Below are 17,450 nucleotides of genomic sequence, written 5' to 3' on the forward strand. Positions count from 1 at the left end.
ATAGCCTAGAATCAATCTCTAGTACAGTACAAAGAAATTTATGAAAGTAAACTGAAAGATGACAGAATAAATTCTTATTTTTGTCTATCTGAAAGGATGATAGACTAATTCTCTTCCATATATTGTCTTTACTTGTGAAATTATTTCTATAGGCTTGATTTTATGTACATTAAATCATTTGCATTTTATTTTGAGTTTTTGCTAGTTTCTCTGTTATTTCTTTGGATTTTATTGTTGACATTATCATTATTGTTTGTTTTATAGTGATAGAAGTCAAACACAGGTCCTCATACATGTTGGACAACTATCACTGAGCTACTACTCAAGTCTTTACCCCATTTTTAAATATCATATGCCCTAAGATTTAGATTTTGTAACAAGCACAGCTTTGACTTATGTGAGCGCTCTTTTCTTTAAAGTCTTTCTCAGAGCAATGTGGACATCTTTGTTCCTCAAACTGTAAATGAAAGGATTCAGCATTGGGCCCATAATGGTATAAAAAACTGTAGCTACCTTATCTTCATCCTGAAATCCAACAGAAGGCTTAAGATACATGAATGATGCTGCTCCAAAGAAAAGAGAAACAGCAATTATGTGAGAGCTGCAGGTACTGAAGGCTTTAGACCTGCCCTCTGAAGAACGGATGCAGATGTTGGACAGGATCAAGGTATACGAAATAAAGATAGTCAGACTAGCTACTATTACACTGACACCCACCACAATGAAAACCATCAGCTCATTGATGGAGGTACTTGTGCAAGAGAGCTCCAGGAGAGGAGGTATGTCACACATGTAATGATTGATGACATTGCTATCACAGAAGGTGAGTCTCAGCATGGATCCAGTATGGGCAATGGCACCCACAAACCCCATTACGTACACACCCACCATCATCATAAGGCAGGCCTGAGGAGACATGATGACCTTATAAAGCAGGGGCTTACAGATGGCCACATATCGGTCATAGGCCATAGCTGTTAAAATGTAGCATTCATCAATAACAAAAAAGCAGAAGAAAAAGAGTTGAGCCATGCATTCAGCATAGGAGACAACGTTCTGTTTTACAAAACTTGGCAGCATTTGGGGGATTATAACAGAGGAGTAGCAGAGGTCAATGAAGGAAAGGTTGAAGAGAAAGTAGTACATTGGAGTCTGCAGCCGAGGATTCAGGATAATCAGAATCATCAAGCCCAGGTTCCCCACCACAGAGATCACATAGATTCCCAGGAAGAGAAAGAAGAGAGGAATCTGGAGCTCTGGCTGTTGTGTGAAGCCCAGCAGGATAAACTCAGCCACCAGAGAATTATTTCTGGAGGTCATTCTTCTCCGGGACATGTCTGTGGGAATGGATGACATAGTAACAGAAAAATCAGATTCCAGCTTTTTCCATCCAATTCCACCATAATGAGAATGAAACTCAGAATGGAAGGAAGAGCTCAAGCCCATCCTTATCTGGGCCATTGTCTTATTTACTTTATCAACTTGATAGGCTGTATAGGCAAGTATTAAATGTATATATATTTTAATACATATATTAGTATATGAATTCCCATAAGAATAAGATTCTAGAAGCCAATGGCCATTCTTGGCTCTGCAGCATCTCCACTCCACTTCTGCCTTGTCAGCTAATGATCTGCCTCAGGGTCAGTGGTGGGCCAGCAGAAGGATGGGAGGCATATCAAGACCAGCCAAGTACAAACAACTCAACACTCACCCTTCTGCTTGGGGACTTCAGAGGAGGACCTTGTTATCCTTTTCTCTATTCTCAATCATGCATACATGCACATCACAGTAAAAAAGTTTAGCAGTACACAGCACAGAAAAGAGATACTGTTTTGTTGTTATTGTTATTCATAGTGAGAGTAAGGCATAAATTTTGGAGTAAACCAGCCAGAACACAGTACTTAATCCCCCAGGTTCTTGGACACCCTGAGCCACAGATCAAGATTTCTGAGAGTAGTTTTGCCATGGTGTTTTCTCCAGCCTAGCAAGTGGTAAATAGTATCTGCCGATGTCAACAAAGCCTCCTGCTCATATGACCCAAGGGCCTTTTATGATCTTGTAGTACTAGGGACCTGTGCCTCCCAATGTTTCCCTAGAGATTAGACTTTAGAGTTAAAACAATTACCCACTCTACAATTACAGCCCAGATCATAATTATAACATTGGCTTATTAGAAGAACGATATTCTATGTACATTATGACCTTTTACTAAAAATGGGCACATCTCCAAATAGCAAAGCAAGGAAACCTGTCCTCTATTTGTATTGTGTACTTCCTAGTTTCCATCACTAGCTGTAATATTATCCACTCTTCAGTTTGTATTATCTTCCGTCACTACATGGACCCACACACATTTGAATGTAAACTCAAAAACTGTTTCCTCCAGTTCTATTTCTGTAGCACCTAGAGCAATACCTGACATATACGGTAGATTCTCAATAAATATGAGTATAATAAAAGAATAAATGAATGAGGATCCCTATACTGTATTTTCCCAGAACATATACTAGGTATATGATCAGGTAAAGGCTTATATGGTGCCATTCTTGAAGCCAAGAATGTAGGAGGAAACCATATATGAGGTAAGTAAAGACCACTCTAGCTCTCAGAGCCATCAAAGATCACTCCAAATCAGAGTTCTTGAGTTCAGAAAAAAGGAAACCTATGCTTCTCTTCCTCTCTGAGGACTTGCACAGGCCCTCTGCGAAGTCCCAACGTCTTTTTCATAACAACAGTATAACATGTATAGAAATATCACCATGAAACTCCTGCAGTTATAGACACTAATAGTTTTATATTTTTAAAGAAGCATAGAATCAGATCAGAGACAGATTTGCACTTATTCAGATACGGGAGTTCTCAAATGCCAAAGTCAAAGTCCTGTTTCCTTAATAGAAGCCATAGGAAGTATTCAGGGCTTGTTTTTGTTTTGTTTCTTTCTTTTTACAATAGGATTAAGACAACCACAGTGCTGACTCAGAAAGATTAATATGGAAGGCACAAGTGTGAATGACTAGCTTTACAGAGATTTAGGGAGATAGAGTATGTGGCAATGACAATTACAATTATCAATCAATGATTGTTTAAAAGGAAATAAAAATTTTAATTCATTAATTCATAGTAAAAACTGTGAGTTGCTCTGAGAATCACATACAAGAGATGTTGCAAGAGAAGGGTCAGCAGGGCTTCTCACAAATGAGATATAAATAGACAACAAAAATTCCCCAGATATCAGCCTGAGTGTTTGAGTAAAAGGTGTGTTATTGTGAACCAGAAAGATTTCAGAAAGAGTGGAACTACAGATACAAATGATGCATTCAGTTTTGAACTACACCCCAGTACCCTTTACAGAAAGAAAATGTAAATAAGGCTAAAGGGGAAAAGGGAAGGATAGTAAGATGTGGCGGTCATTTCCATAGGTATTAAAACTATATTATTTTTTTAACTCAAGGAAAGAAATGAAGAGAAACAACAGAAGGAGCCAAAAGAATTTGGAAATCCTCCAATCATAGATTTTATGCTTAAGATAATAGGAAACATGACCATTGCTAAAATAATTCCCAATTATTATTCTTAGACTTCCCAATTCCTAAGGTGCCAAAAATTGTTCAGGACAAATGTAAAATGTATCCCCCAAGACAGACTATCCTTAGGATACAGCAGTGATAAAGACTTGGTGATTCATTAAAATAAAGTTTTTCTATGGAAATGTTAAGAGCTCTTCTGATCATTCATTCATTCATTCATTCATTCATTCATTCATTGTGCTAGTACTGGAGCTTCACAGTTCTCACTTGACTTTTTCACATTGGCTCTACCACTTGAGCCACAGCTCTACATCCAGCTTTTTGCTGGTTAATTGGCGATAAGAGTCTTGTGGATTTGTCTGCCCTTGCTGGCTTCAAACCTGAGCCTTCTGAGTAGCTAAGATCAAATGTGTGAGCCACTGGTGCCCAGTAGAAATGTCAAGAAATTTTAAACGGGTGATACAAGAACATGAATTTCTCTAAATTAGTACTGTATCAGATCACCTTACACGATACAAGGATTCTTGAAGGGAAAATAATGGGCATAGAGGAAAAGCTCAGTTCTCCTGACCCCCTTCCTATACTGTCCAGTGGTCCCACTCATACCGAATATTCCCCACTGTTAGCCTACACTCCTGTCAGGAGAAATAGGACAGAAGAAGGGAACATTCTTTGCCACTAAATAAAGTAAAAGTTCTATCATTCCTATGAAACTCCAGAAAGCCTGAATGAAGCCAGCAAAACTTTCTTCCATCCTCCTTGCCCTTTGACTGTGGTTGCAGGAAGAGTAGCAGTAGTAAACTTTTTGAAGACTATTTTTCAGATGAGTATATGCCATCTGATCACATGGTAGTCCTGGCGTTTTTTGGTTTGTTCTGGCTCTGAAAGCTCCTGGGTCTCAGAATTGTGAATAAAAGCCAAGTAAGATCTTAAAACAAATTCACTGCAATTTTGTCTTTTGACACCATACTAGTTATTTTGAGCTCAGCAATGAATATGGATGAACTAGCAGAACAAACTTTAGAACTTGAAATTGCATATAACTGGGGAAGAATACAGAGTCCGCTCCCTCTACAAGGTAAACAGCCTGAGAAACTTGCTGTGCTCTCTGTAGAAATCCTTCCCATTATTTAGAAATAGAATGTTAAGTGAATTTCACTGCTCTGACCTTTCTTATCCTGAGTCTCTCCCAAATTGCCTAAGCAGACAATTGTGGTTACACTTATTGATTCATTCTTCAATAATAGAACCCATCATCATAGGTGCTAAACTGGAGATGTTATAAAGCAGAGTCTCCTGAATTCATAGAAATCACCCTGCCATAAGAAACCGTAGTTGTGGAAGTGGTGCTGTGGCTCAAGCCTTGAGCTGAAGAGCTCAGGGACAGCACCCAGGCCCAGAGTTCAAGCTCCATGACCAACAAAAATAAAAAAAGAAACTGTAGTTATGACTTGGTGGGAAAATGTTGCCTCTAATAGTATTTCCTAAGATTATAAACCTGACATCTCTTATGTTATCACATATATGTGTATATTTTAACATAGTGTGGGGAATTTTTTAGTTCTGTGAGTCACCTGAATTTTCATTATTTTTGCTATTTTTATTTAGATTAAGTTTACATTTCCATCAGAAAACTCACTAAACTTGTAGTATCTACCAGTGCTAGTAAAATCAACATTTACTTTACATAAATCCCCTAAAGGGAACCAAAAAGTCTGAATTCATGGTGACATAAAAGGCTTTGTGAACTCACATTGAGATGGTCTGATTTGCATCCATGCAGGAAGACGCCTGCAGAAATCAATATTGTCCCTGCAGGGCCAAATGCAGGACCTAGAACACCACTGGTCCTCAGATTTTAGATATTGCCAATCCCACGAAGGTACTTTTCCCAAACTCCATTAAATTTTTATCAATCACCTATTGCCAAATATACAAGGTTTCCCCGTCCAAACATTAAGAATAAGCAAAACAACAGCTACTTTTAATGTAAACACTACTAAGTATGTTCTATCAGGATTTATAATTCAAGAACTCATGATTGTCTTCTTGCTAACAAAAATTATCGTATATTGATTAGCTTAATTCATTTCAGGGGACACAAGTTCTCCACAGTCATTGTTAGAAGACCATTTCATAAAAAATGAATGCCAGGAAGCTGAAAAATGCCTTGTCTGAGAAGGTGGGACTTAGGGAAGGAGACAGATGGAGAGAGAGGAATGGTGGATAAATAGTCATAATACTCAAGGTCCACATGTGAAAATGGAACTACGTAACTTGAAGGGATGGGTTGGCTTGAGATAGCTGGAGAATGACAGAGGGCTGACACTGATAAGGATGTATTAGACTCAAAAACTCACATGTTGAATTTATTTTAAATAGGTCAGTTTATAGAGTATTTTGAAAAATACATGTTTGTTTTCCAAACATTATGTAAATTTAAGCTAAAATACTTGTAAAAATTTTAAAGTAAAAAATGTGAAATGTCTTGTTATCATAATTTATCCTATACATATGGCTACACACACACACACACACACACACACACACACACACACACACACACACACACACACACACACACACACACACACACACACACACACACACACACACACACCCTGCCTGCCAGTACAAGAAAGGATCTTATACCTGGGTGGAACCCGTGGAAAATAACCAGACAGTGCACTTAAGTAGCCACCAGGTTGTGCTAGTGCTTTAGCAACTATTTAAATCAGCTGATTTTCATGGTAGATTCACATTTCGCATGGTTCTCAGGCCCCTAAAATGTATAACCATGGATTTTACATAACTCCTTACATAAAAATTCCAATGCCTTATTAAAAAACATAAATCTTTTAAAATGCTCCTTGGAGCAAAATTTAAATTAAACAGTTTGAATATATTCAATTTGCAAACCTTATTGGACTGCCTGTATTGTAGTGAAAAAAAAGAATTTAAAATTAAAGTCTGAATATATTTGATTTGCAAAACTTTATTGTGCACTATGTTTTATAGTATAAAAGAATACCTATGATATGACAATCACAATATAAATCATATATCAAATATAAACAAATAATGGTAATAGAACACATTGCTAGTATCTTAGTGCCAAGTATTTTTTGACATGCTGCTTACTGCTCTCTTCCAACATGGTAAATATTTGCCAAATAAATGAATGACTTCATGAATTGGTGATTATATAATAGATGCTTGTAATTTTTTCATCTTCCAGTTTTAAACACTTACTAATAAGTGTTTAAAACAGTCTAAGAATATTCCTACAAAATAGTGCCATAATCATCCTAAAATCATTTCGTTGTGCCAATAATTCTAGCTTCCCAGGAGACTGAGATCTGAGGATCGAGGGTCAAGCCAGCCCGGGTAAGAAAGTTCATGAGACTCTTATCTCCAACTAGAAGTGAGGCTGTGGTAGAGCACTAGCTTTGTGCAGAGAAGCCCAGACCCTTAGTTCAAGCCCCATAACTGAGAGAAAAAAGAAATCACTTCATGAGAGTTTAAATTTTACACATCCCCTAAAAACTTAGCCATGCACTTCCAAGAAAATAGTCTTAGTCCTCTCTCTCTCTCTCTCTCTCTCTCTTCTCTCTCTCTCTCTCTCTCTCTCTCTCTCTCTCTCTCTCTCTCTCTCTCTCTCTCTCTCTCTCTCTCTCTCTCTCTCTCTCTCTCTCTCTCTCTCCCCTCCCTCCCTCTCTCCCTCCCTCCCTCTCTCCCTCCCAGTCATGGGGCCTGAATTCTGGGCCTGGGCACTGTCCCTCAGCTCTTTAGCTCAAGGCTAGCGCTCTACCACTTGAGCCACAGCACCACTTCTGGCTTTTTCTCTGTGTATGTGGTGCAGAGGAATCGAACCTGGGGCTGCATGCATGCAAAGCAAGCACTCTGTCACTGAGCCACCTTCCCAGCCCCACTTTCAATTTTTTTTAGAATGAATATGATCACAGTAAGCATGTTAGAAAATAAAATATTGAAATCTATTAAAATATGAGCTGGGGTACTAGTGGGTCACACCTATCATCCTAGCTACTCAGGAAGGTGAGAAAAGATTGCAAGACTCCATTTTCAAAATGAACAGTAAAAAGCAGGGAGGGCTGGGGCATGGCTCAAGTGGCAGAGTACCACCTGAGTGAGTGTCTTCCTGAGTTCAAGCTTTGTTTTTACCAGATTAAAAATTGTTTCAAAAGGGAGCAAAGGAGGATAAGAAACCTTAATAGAGTAGTTGATCTTAATCAAAGTTCACTATATGTATTCATGGAAATATTGCAATTTAACTCTTTATACATGCAATTTATGCTAATATAAATGAATAAATGATGTCAAGAAGATAGACCCAAATTTTTTATTAGCTCTGAAACAGTTTGTTAATAAATTTCACTATTAAAATTTTTGTATATATTTTAATATGAAAAGTTATATGACAATCAATTATTATTCGGTAAATTGTGGGGCTTGAACTCAGGACTTGGGTGTTGTCCCCGAGCTCTTTCACTCAAGGCTTAATTTATTTTTTAAAATAAATGCCCTGGAGAGTCTGACATGTTCTCAGACTAAAACAGATCCATTCTCCAACCTTGTAAGAGTTGTGTTTAAGACAAACTGTGATTCAACATTTCTTTGTAGCCAGTTTTGCTCATGCATCTATGGGGACAATCATCTTAAGCATATGTGAATTTATCCACTTTGGTCTGGAGATCAAAGCAGATCCTATCTCACAAATAGGAAATCAGACTCCAGTGTTGTGACTACCTTCTCTTTTATGTTAAATGTCAGTCATTAGTCTAGACTGTCACTGTCCTCTCACATTTCTTCACTTTATATTCTCATTTCTTCTCTACATTCTGTCCTGGAATGCAACATGTATTTGAGCAAAACATCTTAGCAATCAAAGCTAGATAAAGATAAGCTCAAAGTGGGATCTGCCACATTCTCATGCCCTTCAGTATATTTGTTAACTCTGATTCTCATGTTTTTTTTTTTCCTTTTGTAGAAGATGAGAACCAACAGAATGGACGTGTTATTTCTGCCCTCTAAGAAGAAAATGACAAGTGGAAGTTGTACCAAAAAGTATTCAATCCATTCCATACAACTGCAGGAATAAAAGATCTTGTCTTCATTTGTATTAGGAAATTATATTATCTCTATTTTCAATTTATGAAAGCAAAGCAATGTCATCCTTTATGTAGCCCATCAGCCTTTAGTATGAACAATATGCTATCTTGTAACATCATCATAGAGCCATAGAAGCTGTGAGAAGATTTAAGTATTCTATGATTACACATGAACAAACACATATTTGACAAAATATAGCTGCATTATATTAGTAATATAGTATTTTAAAAAATAAAATGCTTTGAATTTGATTCAAGGATGGAGAGTATTTTGAAGAACATCACAAACCTCTAGAAATGAATGTTAAGTGGGAAAGAACCAATTGGAATTTTAACTTAAAAATAGAAACAAAAAGAACCTTTTTTATAAAGTGAATTCCATCAACAATTTTAACAATTCATTATTTATGAAGATGATGATGTTTTTCTCCCCAGCTTTATTAAAATAGTAATTTCTAAAAATTAGATTTAATTAAATGTCACTGAAATTAAACAATTAACTAAGTGTTAATGTTACAAGCTATTAGACTTACTGGCATTGAACTGCTACTGCATCTATGCAATAAACCCTGGTTTAATATGATATGCTCTCGTATTTTGAAAGTTTGCTAATATTTTTATTGATATTCATGATTGAGATTTATCTGTAATTTTCTCTTGTATGTACAACATTTTCAGATTTTTGTCCATGATATATTCATTTCATAAAAATAACTTTGGTGTGTTTTTGTTTCTAGGCTCTCAATTTGCCTAAATAGTATAGGAATTATCTATTCTTCAGTAGAAGTCCTCTGTGAAACCATCTGTGACTAGTAATTTTTCTTATTTAACTCCTTGACAACTTTATTACCTCTATGGAATTGAACTCATTAGGTTTTTCTATCTGATAGAAAATTAACTAAATTTAAAAATATTTTTCTAGAATGTGATCTATTGTCTCAATGTTTTTTTAATTCATTTGATCAGTGCTGAAAAGTATTTTGCTTTATTGTTTTCTGTATGTCTATTATTTGCTCTACCCCTTCACCTTACTTTTCTCTATTCATTTCCTTTTTCTCTAAACTAAAAGAGTTACTAATTCTTGGTATATTTCCTTAATTTTTAAAAGAACAGCCTGTCAGTATATTTAATAATACTACTATTTTTTCTGTGTTCTAATTTAATACTTTCGGGGATAAGCTTTATCAATTCCTGCCTTTTTTTTGTTGTTGTTGTTTTTTTGGGGGGGGGTCTGGTAGTGGGGCCTGAACTCTGGGCCTGGGCGCTGTCCCTCAGCTCTTCTGCTCAAGGCTAGCACTCTACCACTTGAGCCACAGCACCACTTCCGGCTTTTTTCTTTTTGCTTATGTGGTGCTGAGGAATCGAACCCAGGGCCTCAAGGATGCAAGGCAAGTGCTCTACCACTGAGCCACCTTCCCAGCCCTCCTGCCTTGTTTTCCTAACATAAGTTTGCTGCTTTTTTCAAAATCTAATATGTATTTAATTCATTTATCTTCATTTATTTGTTCATTACTATAATGCTAAAGCTTACTTTTCTGTTTTATCTGTATACACATACCATAAATTGTAAAGTTTGCTTTTTCATATCCTTTTTATATATGGTCTGTATTTCATTGATCTAACATGGCTTGAAAGAATATTTTAATAGAGTTTCCATCTTCTGATTGTGTAATAGTTTTAGTTTTTTTTAAAGTGAAAATACTGTACAGAGGAGTTACAATTACATGAGAAGGTAATGAGTACATTTCTTATCAAGCATTGTTGCCTCCTCCTTTGTTTCCCCTTCCCATCCCTTCCCATCTCCCTGTCCTGTTCCCCATCCCGTCCTCTCCCCACCCCACCCATCCCCTCCACCCTCCCAGCCCAATCCCACCCCACCCCCACGCCAAAGTTAGAAAGTTCATTTTTCCACATAATGTCTTGTACATCTCATTGTTGCAATGGGTCCACCTGTATCCCTATTTAAACAATTTTTTTCCCTTCCCCTCCACAAATTATACCAACATCAAATACAGTGAAAACAGGGGTTATACCATGGGAGAGGGACATACAAACAACAAAGAAATATCTTATAAATATGTTAGAAACAATAGCAAGAAAGAAAAAACATTTGAGTCCTTGTTTTGGGGTTCACTTCACTTAATATCAACTTATCTGACCGTTTCTGCTTGTCTCAGACATATATTATTATTGCATAAAGGGAAACCATGGGACCTATGTTTCTTTGGGCCTGGCTTACTTCACTTAATATAATTTTTTCCAAGTCTTTCCATTTCCTAACAAATGGGGCAATGTCATTCTTTCTGATGGAGGCATAGAATTCCATTGTGTATATACCACATTTTCTTGATCTATTCATCTACTGAGGGGCATCTGGGTTGGTTCCATATCTTAGCTATGGTAAATAATGCTACAATAAACATAGTTGTAATAAAGGCTTTACATGACAAACCTACAGCCAGCATTATACTTAATGGTGAAAAACTAAGGCCATTTCTTCTTAACTCAGTAACGAGACAAGGATGTCCACTCTCTCCACTTCTCTTCAATTTAATATTAGAATGTCTAGCTACAGCAATAAGACAAGATGCAAACATAAAAGGGATCCAAATAAGGAAAGATGAAGTAAAACTCTCACTCTTTGCAGATGACATGATCTTGTATTTAAAGAATCCCACGGACTCCACTCCCAAATTACTCAAGCTGATTCAAAACTTTGGCAAAGTAGCAGGGTATAAAATTAACCCTAAAAAATCAATGGCTTTTCTGTATGCCAACAATGAGAAAAGCATGGCTGAAATCAGGAAAGCAACTCCATTCGTAATAGCTCCACAAAAAATAAAATGCCTAGGAATTAACTTAATCAAAGAAGTGAAGGACCTCTATGATGAAAACTTGAAAAACAAAATCAAAACAGACTTTAGAAAGTAGAAAAACCTCCCATGCTCCTGGATTGGAAGGATCAACACCGTAAAAATAGCAATACTTCCCAAGACTACAAATTCAATGCGATACCTATCAATATTCCAACCTCATTCATCAAGGAAATAGAAGAGGCAATCCAAAAATTCATATGGAACAATAAAAGACCCCAAATAGCAAAAACAATCCTTAACAAAAAGAACAGTGCTGGAGGAATATCAATACCAAACTTCAAACTCTACTACAAAGCCACAGTAATCAAAACAACTTGGTACTGGCACAAGAACAAACTTCAGGACCAATGGAATAGAATTGAAAACCCAGAAATGAAACCACAGACCTATAGCCATCTAATCTTCGATAAGGGAGCTAAAAAAATAGAATGGAAGAAAGACAGCCTCTTCAGTAAATGGTGCTGGCAAAATTGCTTAATCACTTGTAGCAAATTAAAGCTAGATCCTTATATATCACCCTGCACCAGAATCAACTCCAAATCGATCAAAGACCTCGGAGTAAAAGCAGACACTCTGAAAACATTACAGGATGGAATAGGAGAAACCCTAGGTCTCCTTGGCACAGGCCGAAACTTTCTTAATAGAGACCCAGAAACACAACAATTTAAAGAAAGGTTGGACAAAAACGAGCTTTACGTCGGTGCGGGTGGGGGGGGGGGAAGTGGGGGGAAGAAGAAGGATTGGGATTGGGGGGGAGGGGGGAGGCTGGGAAGGGATGTGAAGGGTAAACAAAGGAGGAGGCTGCAATGCTTGGTAAGAAATGTACGCATTATCCTGCCCATGTAATTGTAACTCCTCTGTACAGTATGTTCACAAATAAAATTAAATTAAATTTAAAAAAAAAAGAGAAAAAGAAAGAAAAAAAAAGAAAGGTTGGACAAATGGGATTGCATGAAATTGCAGAGCTTCTGCATGACAAAGGACATAGATAGCAAGATCAATAGAAAGCCCACAGATTGGGAGAAGATCTTCACTAGCCATACAACGGACAAGGGTCTCATATGTAAAATATACCTGGAACTCAAAAAATTAAATCCCCCAACAACAAATCCTCAAAGAAGCAACTGCCCGATAAATAAGTGGGCTAAAGACTTAAAGAGAAACTTGGAAATGCTCAACCTCCCTAGCCATAAAAGAAATGCAAATCAAAACAACATTGAACCAAAATAAACCAAACAAAAAGCTGGTTCTTTGAAAAAATAAACAAAATTGATGGCCCATTGGCTAGATTAATTAAAAAAAGAAGAGAGGAAACCCATATTAATAGGATTAGGGATGCCACGGGAAACATCACCACACGTACCCAAGATATCCAAACAATTCTAACAGACTACTTTCAAAAGCTATACTCTCTAAAGGAAGAAAATCGGGCAGAAATGGATGCATTTTTAGAGAAATACAAGTTGCCCAAACTGAGCAAAGAAGAAGTTAACCAATTAAATAAGCCAATATCCTATAATGAGATACAGGAAGCTATCAAAAGTCTTCCAACAAAAAAAAGCCCAGGACCAGATGGATTCACAGCAGAATTCTATAAGACCTTTAAACAAGAACTAATACCCATACTCCTCAAGCTCTTCAGAGAAACAGAGAAGGAAGGAGCTATCCCAAACTCATTCTACGAAGCCAATATCACACTCATCCCCAAACCAGGCAAAGACCCAACCAAAAAGGAGAATTACAGGCCAATCTCCTTGATGAACACAGATGCAAAGATCCTTAACAAGATTCTAGCTAACAGAATCCAGAAACACATAAAAAAAATAATTCACTATGACCAGGTAGGCTTCATCCCAGAGACACAGGGATGGTTTAACATACGTAAGTCAATAAATGTAATCCAACATATCAACAGAGCCAAGGTCAAGAATCACATGATTATCGCTACAGATGCAGAAAAGGCCTTTGACAAAATTCAACATTCATTCATGCTAAAAGCTCTGGAGAAAATAGGAATAGAAGGAACATTTCTAAAAACAATAAAAGCCATTTATGACAGACCAATAGCCAATATTATACTTAATGGGGAAAAGCTATAACCAATTCTCCTAAAATCAGGAACAAGGCAAGGATGCCCACTGTCTCCACTCCTCTTCAATATAGTCCTAGAACCCTTAGCCAGGGCAATAAGGCAAGAAAAAGACATTAAAGGGATCCGCATAGGGAAAGAAGAAGTTAAACTATCCCTTTTTGCAGACGACATGATACTATACCTCCACGATCCCAAAAACTCCATCCCCAAACTCTTAGAAATCATAAATCACTTCGGCAAAATAGCAGGATACAAAATAAACCCACAAAAATCAGTTGCCTTCCTATACACTGATAATGTACAGGAAGAGAGGGAAATAAAGGGAGCAACCCCATTCACAATAACCTCCCAAAAAATAAAATATTTAGGAATTAACCTAACCAAAGATGTAAAAGAACTATTTAATGAGAACTATAAAAAGTTAAAGAAAGAAATTGCAGAAGACACTAGGAAATGGAAAGACCTCCCATGCTCCTGGATAGGCCGACTTAATATAGTAAAGATGGTAATACTTCCAAAACTAATATACAAATTCAATGCAATTCCTATTAAAATCCCAATAACGTACATCACTGAAATACAGAAAACAGTCCAAAAATTCATATGGAACAACAAAAGACCTAGAATAGCCAAAACAATTCTAGGGGATAAAGACAATATGGGAGGGCTATCCATGCCGAACTTCAAACTCTACTACAGAGCTATAATAACAAAGACAGCATGGTACTGGCACAAAAACAGACCCGAAGACCAATGGAACAGAATAGAAGATCCAGAAATAAATCCACAGGCCTACAGCCAGCTGATATTCGACAAAGGAGCCAAAGACATACAATGGAAGAAACACAGCCTCTTCAACCGCTGGTGCTGGGAAAACTGGGCAGCCACATGCAGAAAACTAAAAGTGGACCCCAGCCTATCACCATGCACCAACATCAACTCAAAATGGATTAAAGACCTTAACATTAAACCTGAATCTCTGAAACTACTGCAGGACAGAGTAGGAGAGACACTTGAACTAATAGGCACAGGAAGGAACTTCCTGAACAGAGTCCCAGGGTCACAACAAATTGGAGAGAGACTCGACAAATGGGACTACCTTAAAATAAAAAGCTTCTGCACAGATAAAGCTATCGCAACCAAGCTAGAAAGACAACCAACTAATTGGGAAAAATATTTACCAGCAATATATCAGACAAGGGGTTAACATCCTGTATATACAGGGAACTCAAGAAACTAATCCCTCCCAAACCCAACAAACCAATTACTAAATGGGCAAGGGAACTAAAGAGGGACTTCTCAAATGAAGAAATAAAAATGGCAAAGAAACACATGAGGAAATGTTCATCATCCCTGGTGGTGAAGGAAATGCAAATAAAGACAACCTTGAGATACCACCTTACCCCAGTCAGAATGTCCCACATCCACAAATCAGCCAACGACAAATGCTGGAGGGGATGTGGAGAACGAGGAAAGCTATTACACTGCTGGTGGGAATGTACACTCATACAACCACTTTGGAAAGCAGTCTGGAGGGTCCTTAGAAAGCTAAAGATTGACCTCCCTTACGACCCAGTCATACCACTTCTAGGCATCTACGCTGAACAACAGGAACCAATATACAAGGGCACATGCACCTCCATGTTTATTGCAGCACTGTTCGCAATAGCTAGGATATGCAAACAACCTAGATGCCCCACCACAGATGAATGGATCCAAAAATTGTGGTATCTATACACAATGGAATATTATGCAGCCATTAGAAATGACAAAATAATGGCATTTGCAGGGAAATGGATGGAGCTAGAAGGAATCATGTTGAGCGAGGTAAGCCAAGAACGAAGAGACAAACAGTACATGGTCTCCCTGATAAGTGGATGATGAATCCAAAATGTTAGGTGATATGACAAAACTAACAGGACTTAACTCCCACTCATCTGGTTGAACCACTACTAAATATCCCCATGCTGCTGATCACATATAACATATGAGCACCGTTATATATTACAGACTGTGATAGACAATTTGCTCCAGGAAAGTTAGAATGAACTTGTGACTTTAAATGAGCATCATTATTCCACAATACTGTGAATTTCCGGAAATTAAGTAATCACTTAATCACAATCAAAAAAAAAAAAAGAACCTTGGGGAAGGGAGGGAGGGAGGGGATGGTAGGGAGAAAACAATGGAGGGGGTAACAATGTTCAAGAGGAAGTGTACTCATTACCTCACTCATGTAACTGTAACCCTCTGTATAGTATCTTTACAATAAAAAAATTAAAAAAAAAAACAACATTGAGAGACCACCTCACCCCAGTTAGAATGGCTGTAATCAAGAACTCTAATAACAATAGATGCTGGAGGGGATGTGGACAGAAGGGAACCTTACTACATTGTTGGTGGGAGTGTAAACTTGTCCAGCCACTTTGGAAAGCAGTATGGAGGTTCCTCAAAAGACTCCACATAGAGCTTCCCATGACCCAGCAATCCCACTTTTGGGCATTTACCCAAATGATCACGAACAAGACCAAACTAAAGCTACCAGCACAACTATGTTTATAGTTTTAGTTTTATCAAAGAACATAAACTATACTATTGCTAACATAGCAAGCTTATATTGATATTTGCATTTGGGAACTAAAATCTGTTCAGGTTGGTGACTGTTTCTTGAGATTTTAATAAGAAGGTATGTTTGTAATTTCTAGAACATAGAACTACACACACATGGGCACACACTCTCACACCTGCATATTGCATTTTCATACACAATAGTTCCCTTTTGTGGTTTCACTTTCTGTGGCACAGTCACCCATAGTCAGATATTAAATGGAAAATCTCAGAAATGGGAAATTCCTAATTTGCTTTGTTGCAGCAATGAGTAATGTGATGATAGTTCATGCTATCTCACTCCAATATGCTTGAGACAGGAATTAGCCTTTGCTCAATGTAAACACACTATCTGTACTACCTCCCCTTCAGTCACTTAAATCCATCTAAGGTATCAGATTGTTACAGTGTTACAATACTTGTATAGTTAAAATAAAATAAACAGAGCTTTATTTTTATATAATAATGGCTCCCAAGTGCAAGAATGGTTATGTTCACAATTGTATTACAGTAAATCATTGTAAATTTGATTATAGTATATTGTCTTTTTTGTGTGATCTCAGAAACTCTATTCTTGATATTGCTTCCTATAACCAACTATCAGAGCAAATCATAAGAATGTGTATGGTTTTCAACAATCCACTACCAGAACAAATAATAAGAAAAAGTTCCAGTTACCACTAAGTCCCTTATGCAAAGACTCTGGGAGGCTTAGCAATATTAATCACTTACTCTCCCTCCTCTGTGAGCTCTGAGTAGTAAGAACAACTATGAGGGAAGCCAAAAGATGATGTTTAAAATTACATCTTTATTAATAGTAAAACTAAACATGTCAGAACTCAAGTTTCCTGCCTAGAACCTGGACCATAAATTAGCTCAACAGGAATCAGGAGGAGAAGGTGGAAAGGAAATAGAGAGATCTGGCTTGTCCTGGTGGAGACCTTTCCTCCCTTCAGCACCAACAGGCCAGAGATGAAAACACTTCAAAGACAAACCTATCTGTCTCCTTTAATCTCATCTGTCTAATTAATCTATCCCCTTCCACTAGAAGAGACCAAGAAAGAAAGCAAAAACAGGAAAGTAACGTGCCCATTAATGGACTGCTCCTTCTTGGCAAGTAAAATACTATCCTTTGGTAGAGACTACTAGTTATCTACACATCAGCTATTTTTTCTTTCTCCTTAGCAACTAAGATTTTGTTGTTTATTTATTGTTT

The 17,450-nt window shown here is 37.3% G+C and overlaps 1 protein-coding gene across 1 annotated transcript; it reads right to left on the reverse strand.

Moving 5' to 3' along the window:
• Window positions 1-393: 393 nt before the first annotated feature.
• Window positions 394-1,335, reverse strand: LOC138838751 (olfactory receptor 8B3-like). The gene has a single exon (XM_070038084.1). The coding sequence runs from the start codon at window positions 1,333-1,335 to the stop codon at window positions 394-396; it is 942 nt and encodes a 313-aa protein (XP_069894185.1).
• Between the last annotated feature and the right edge of the window lie 16,115 nt (window positions 1,336-17,450).

This window comes from Dipodomys merriami, unplaced genomic scaffold (genome assembly GCF_024711535.1).
Source record: "Dipodomys merriami isolate MVZ:Mamm:240054 unplaced genomic scaffold, mDipMer1.0.p SCAF_29, whole genome shotgun sequence".
Classification (NCBI taxonomy): domain Eukaryota; kingdom Metazoa; phylum Chordata; class Mammalia; order Rodentia; family Heteromyidae; genus Dipodomys; species Dipodomys merriami.

Coding starts and splice junctions, on each gene's coding strand:
- LOC138838751 (XM_070038084.1), bottom strand. CDS start 1,335: ATGTCCCGGAGAAGAATGACCTCCAGAAATAATTCTCTGGTGGCTGAG.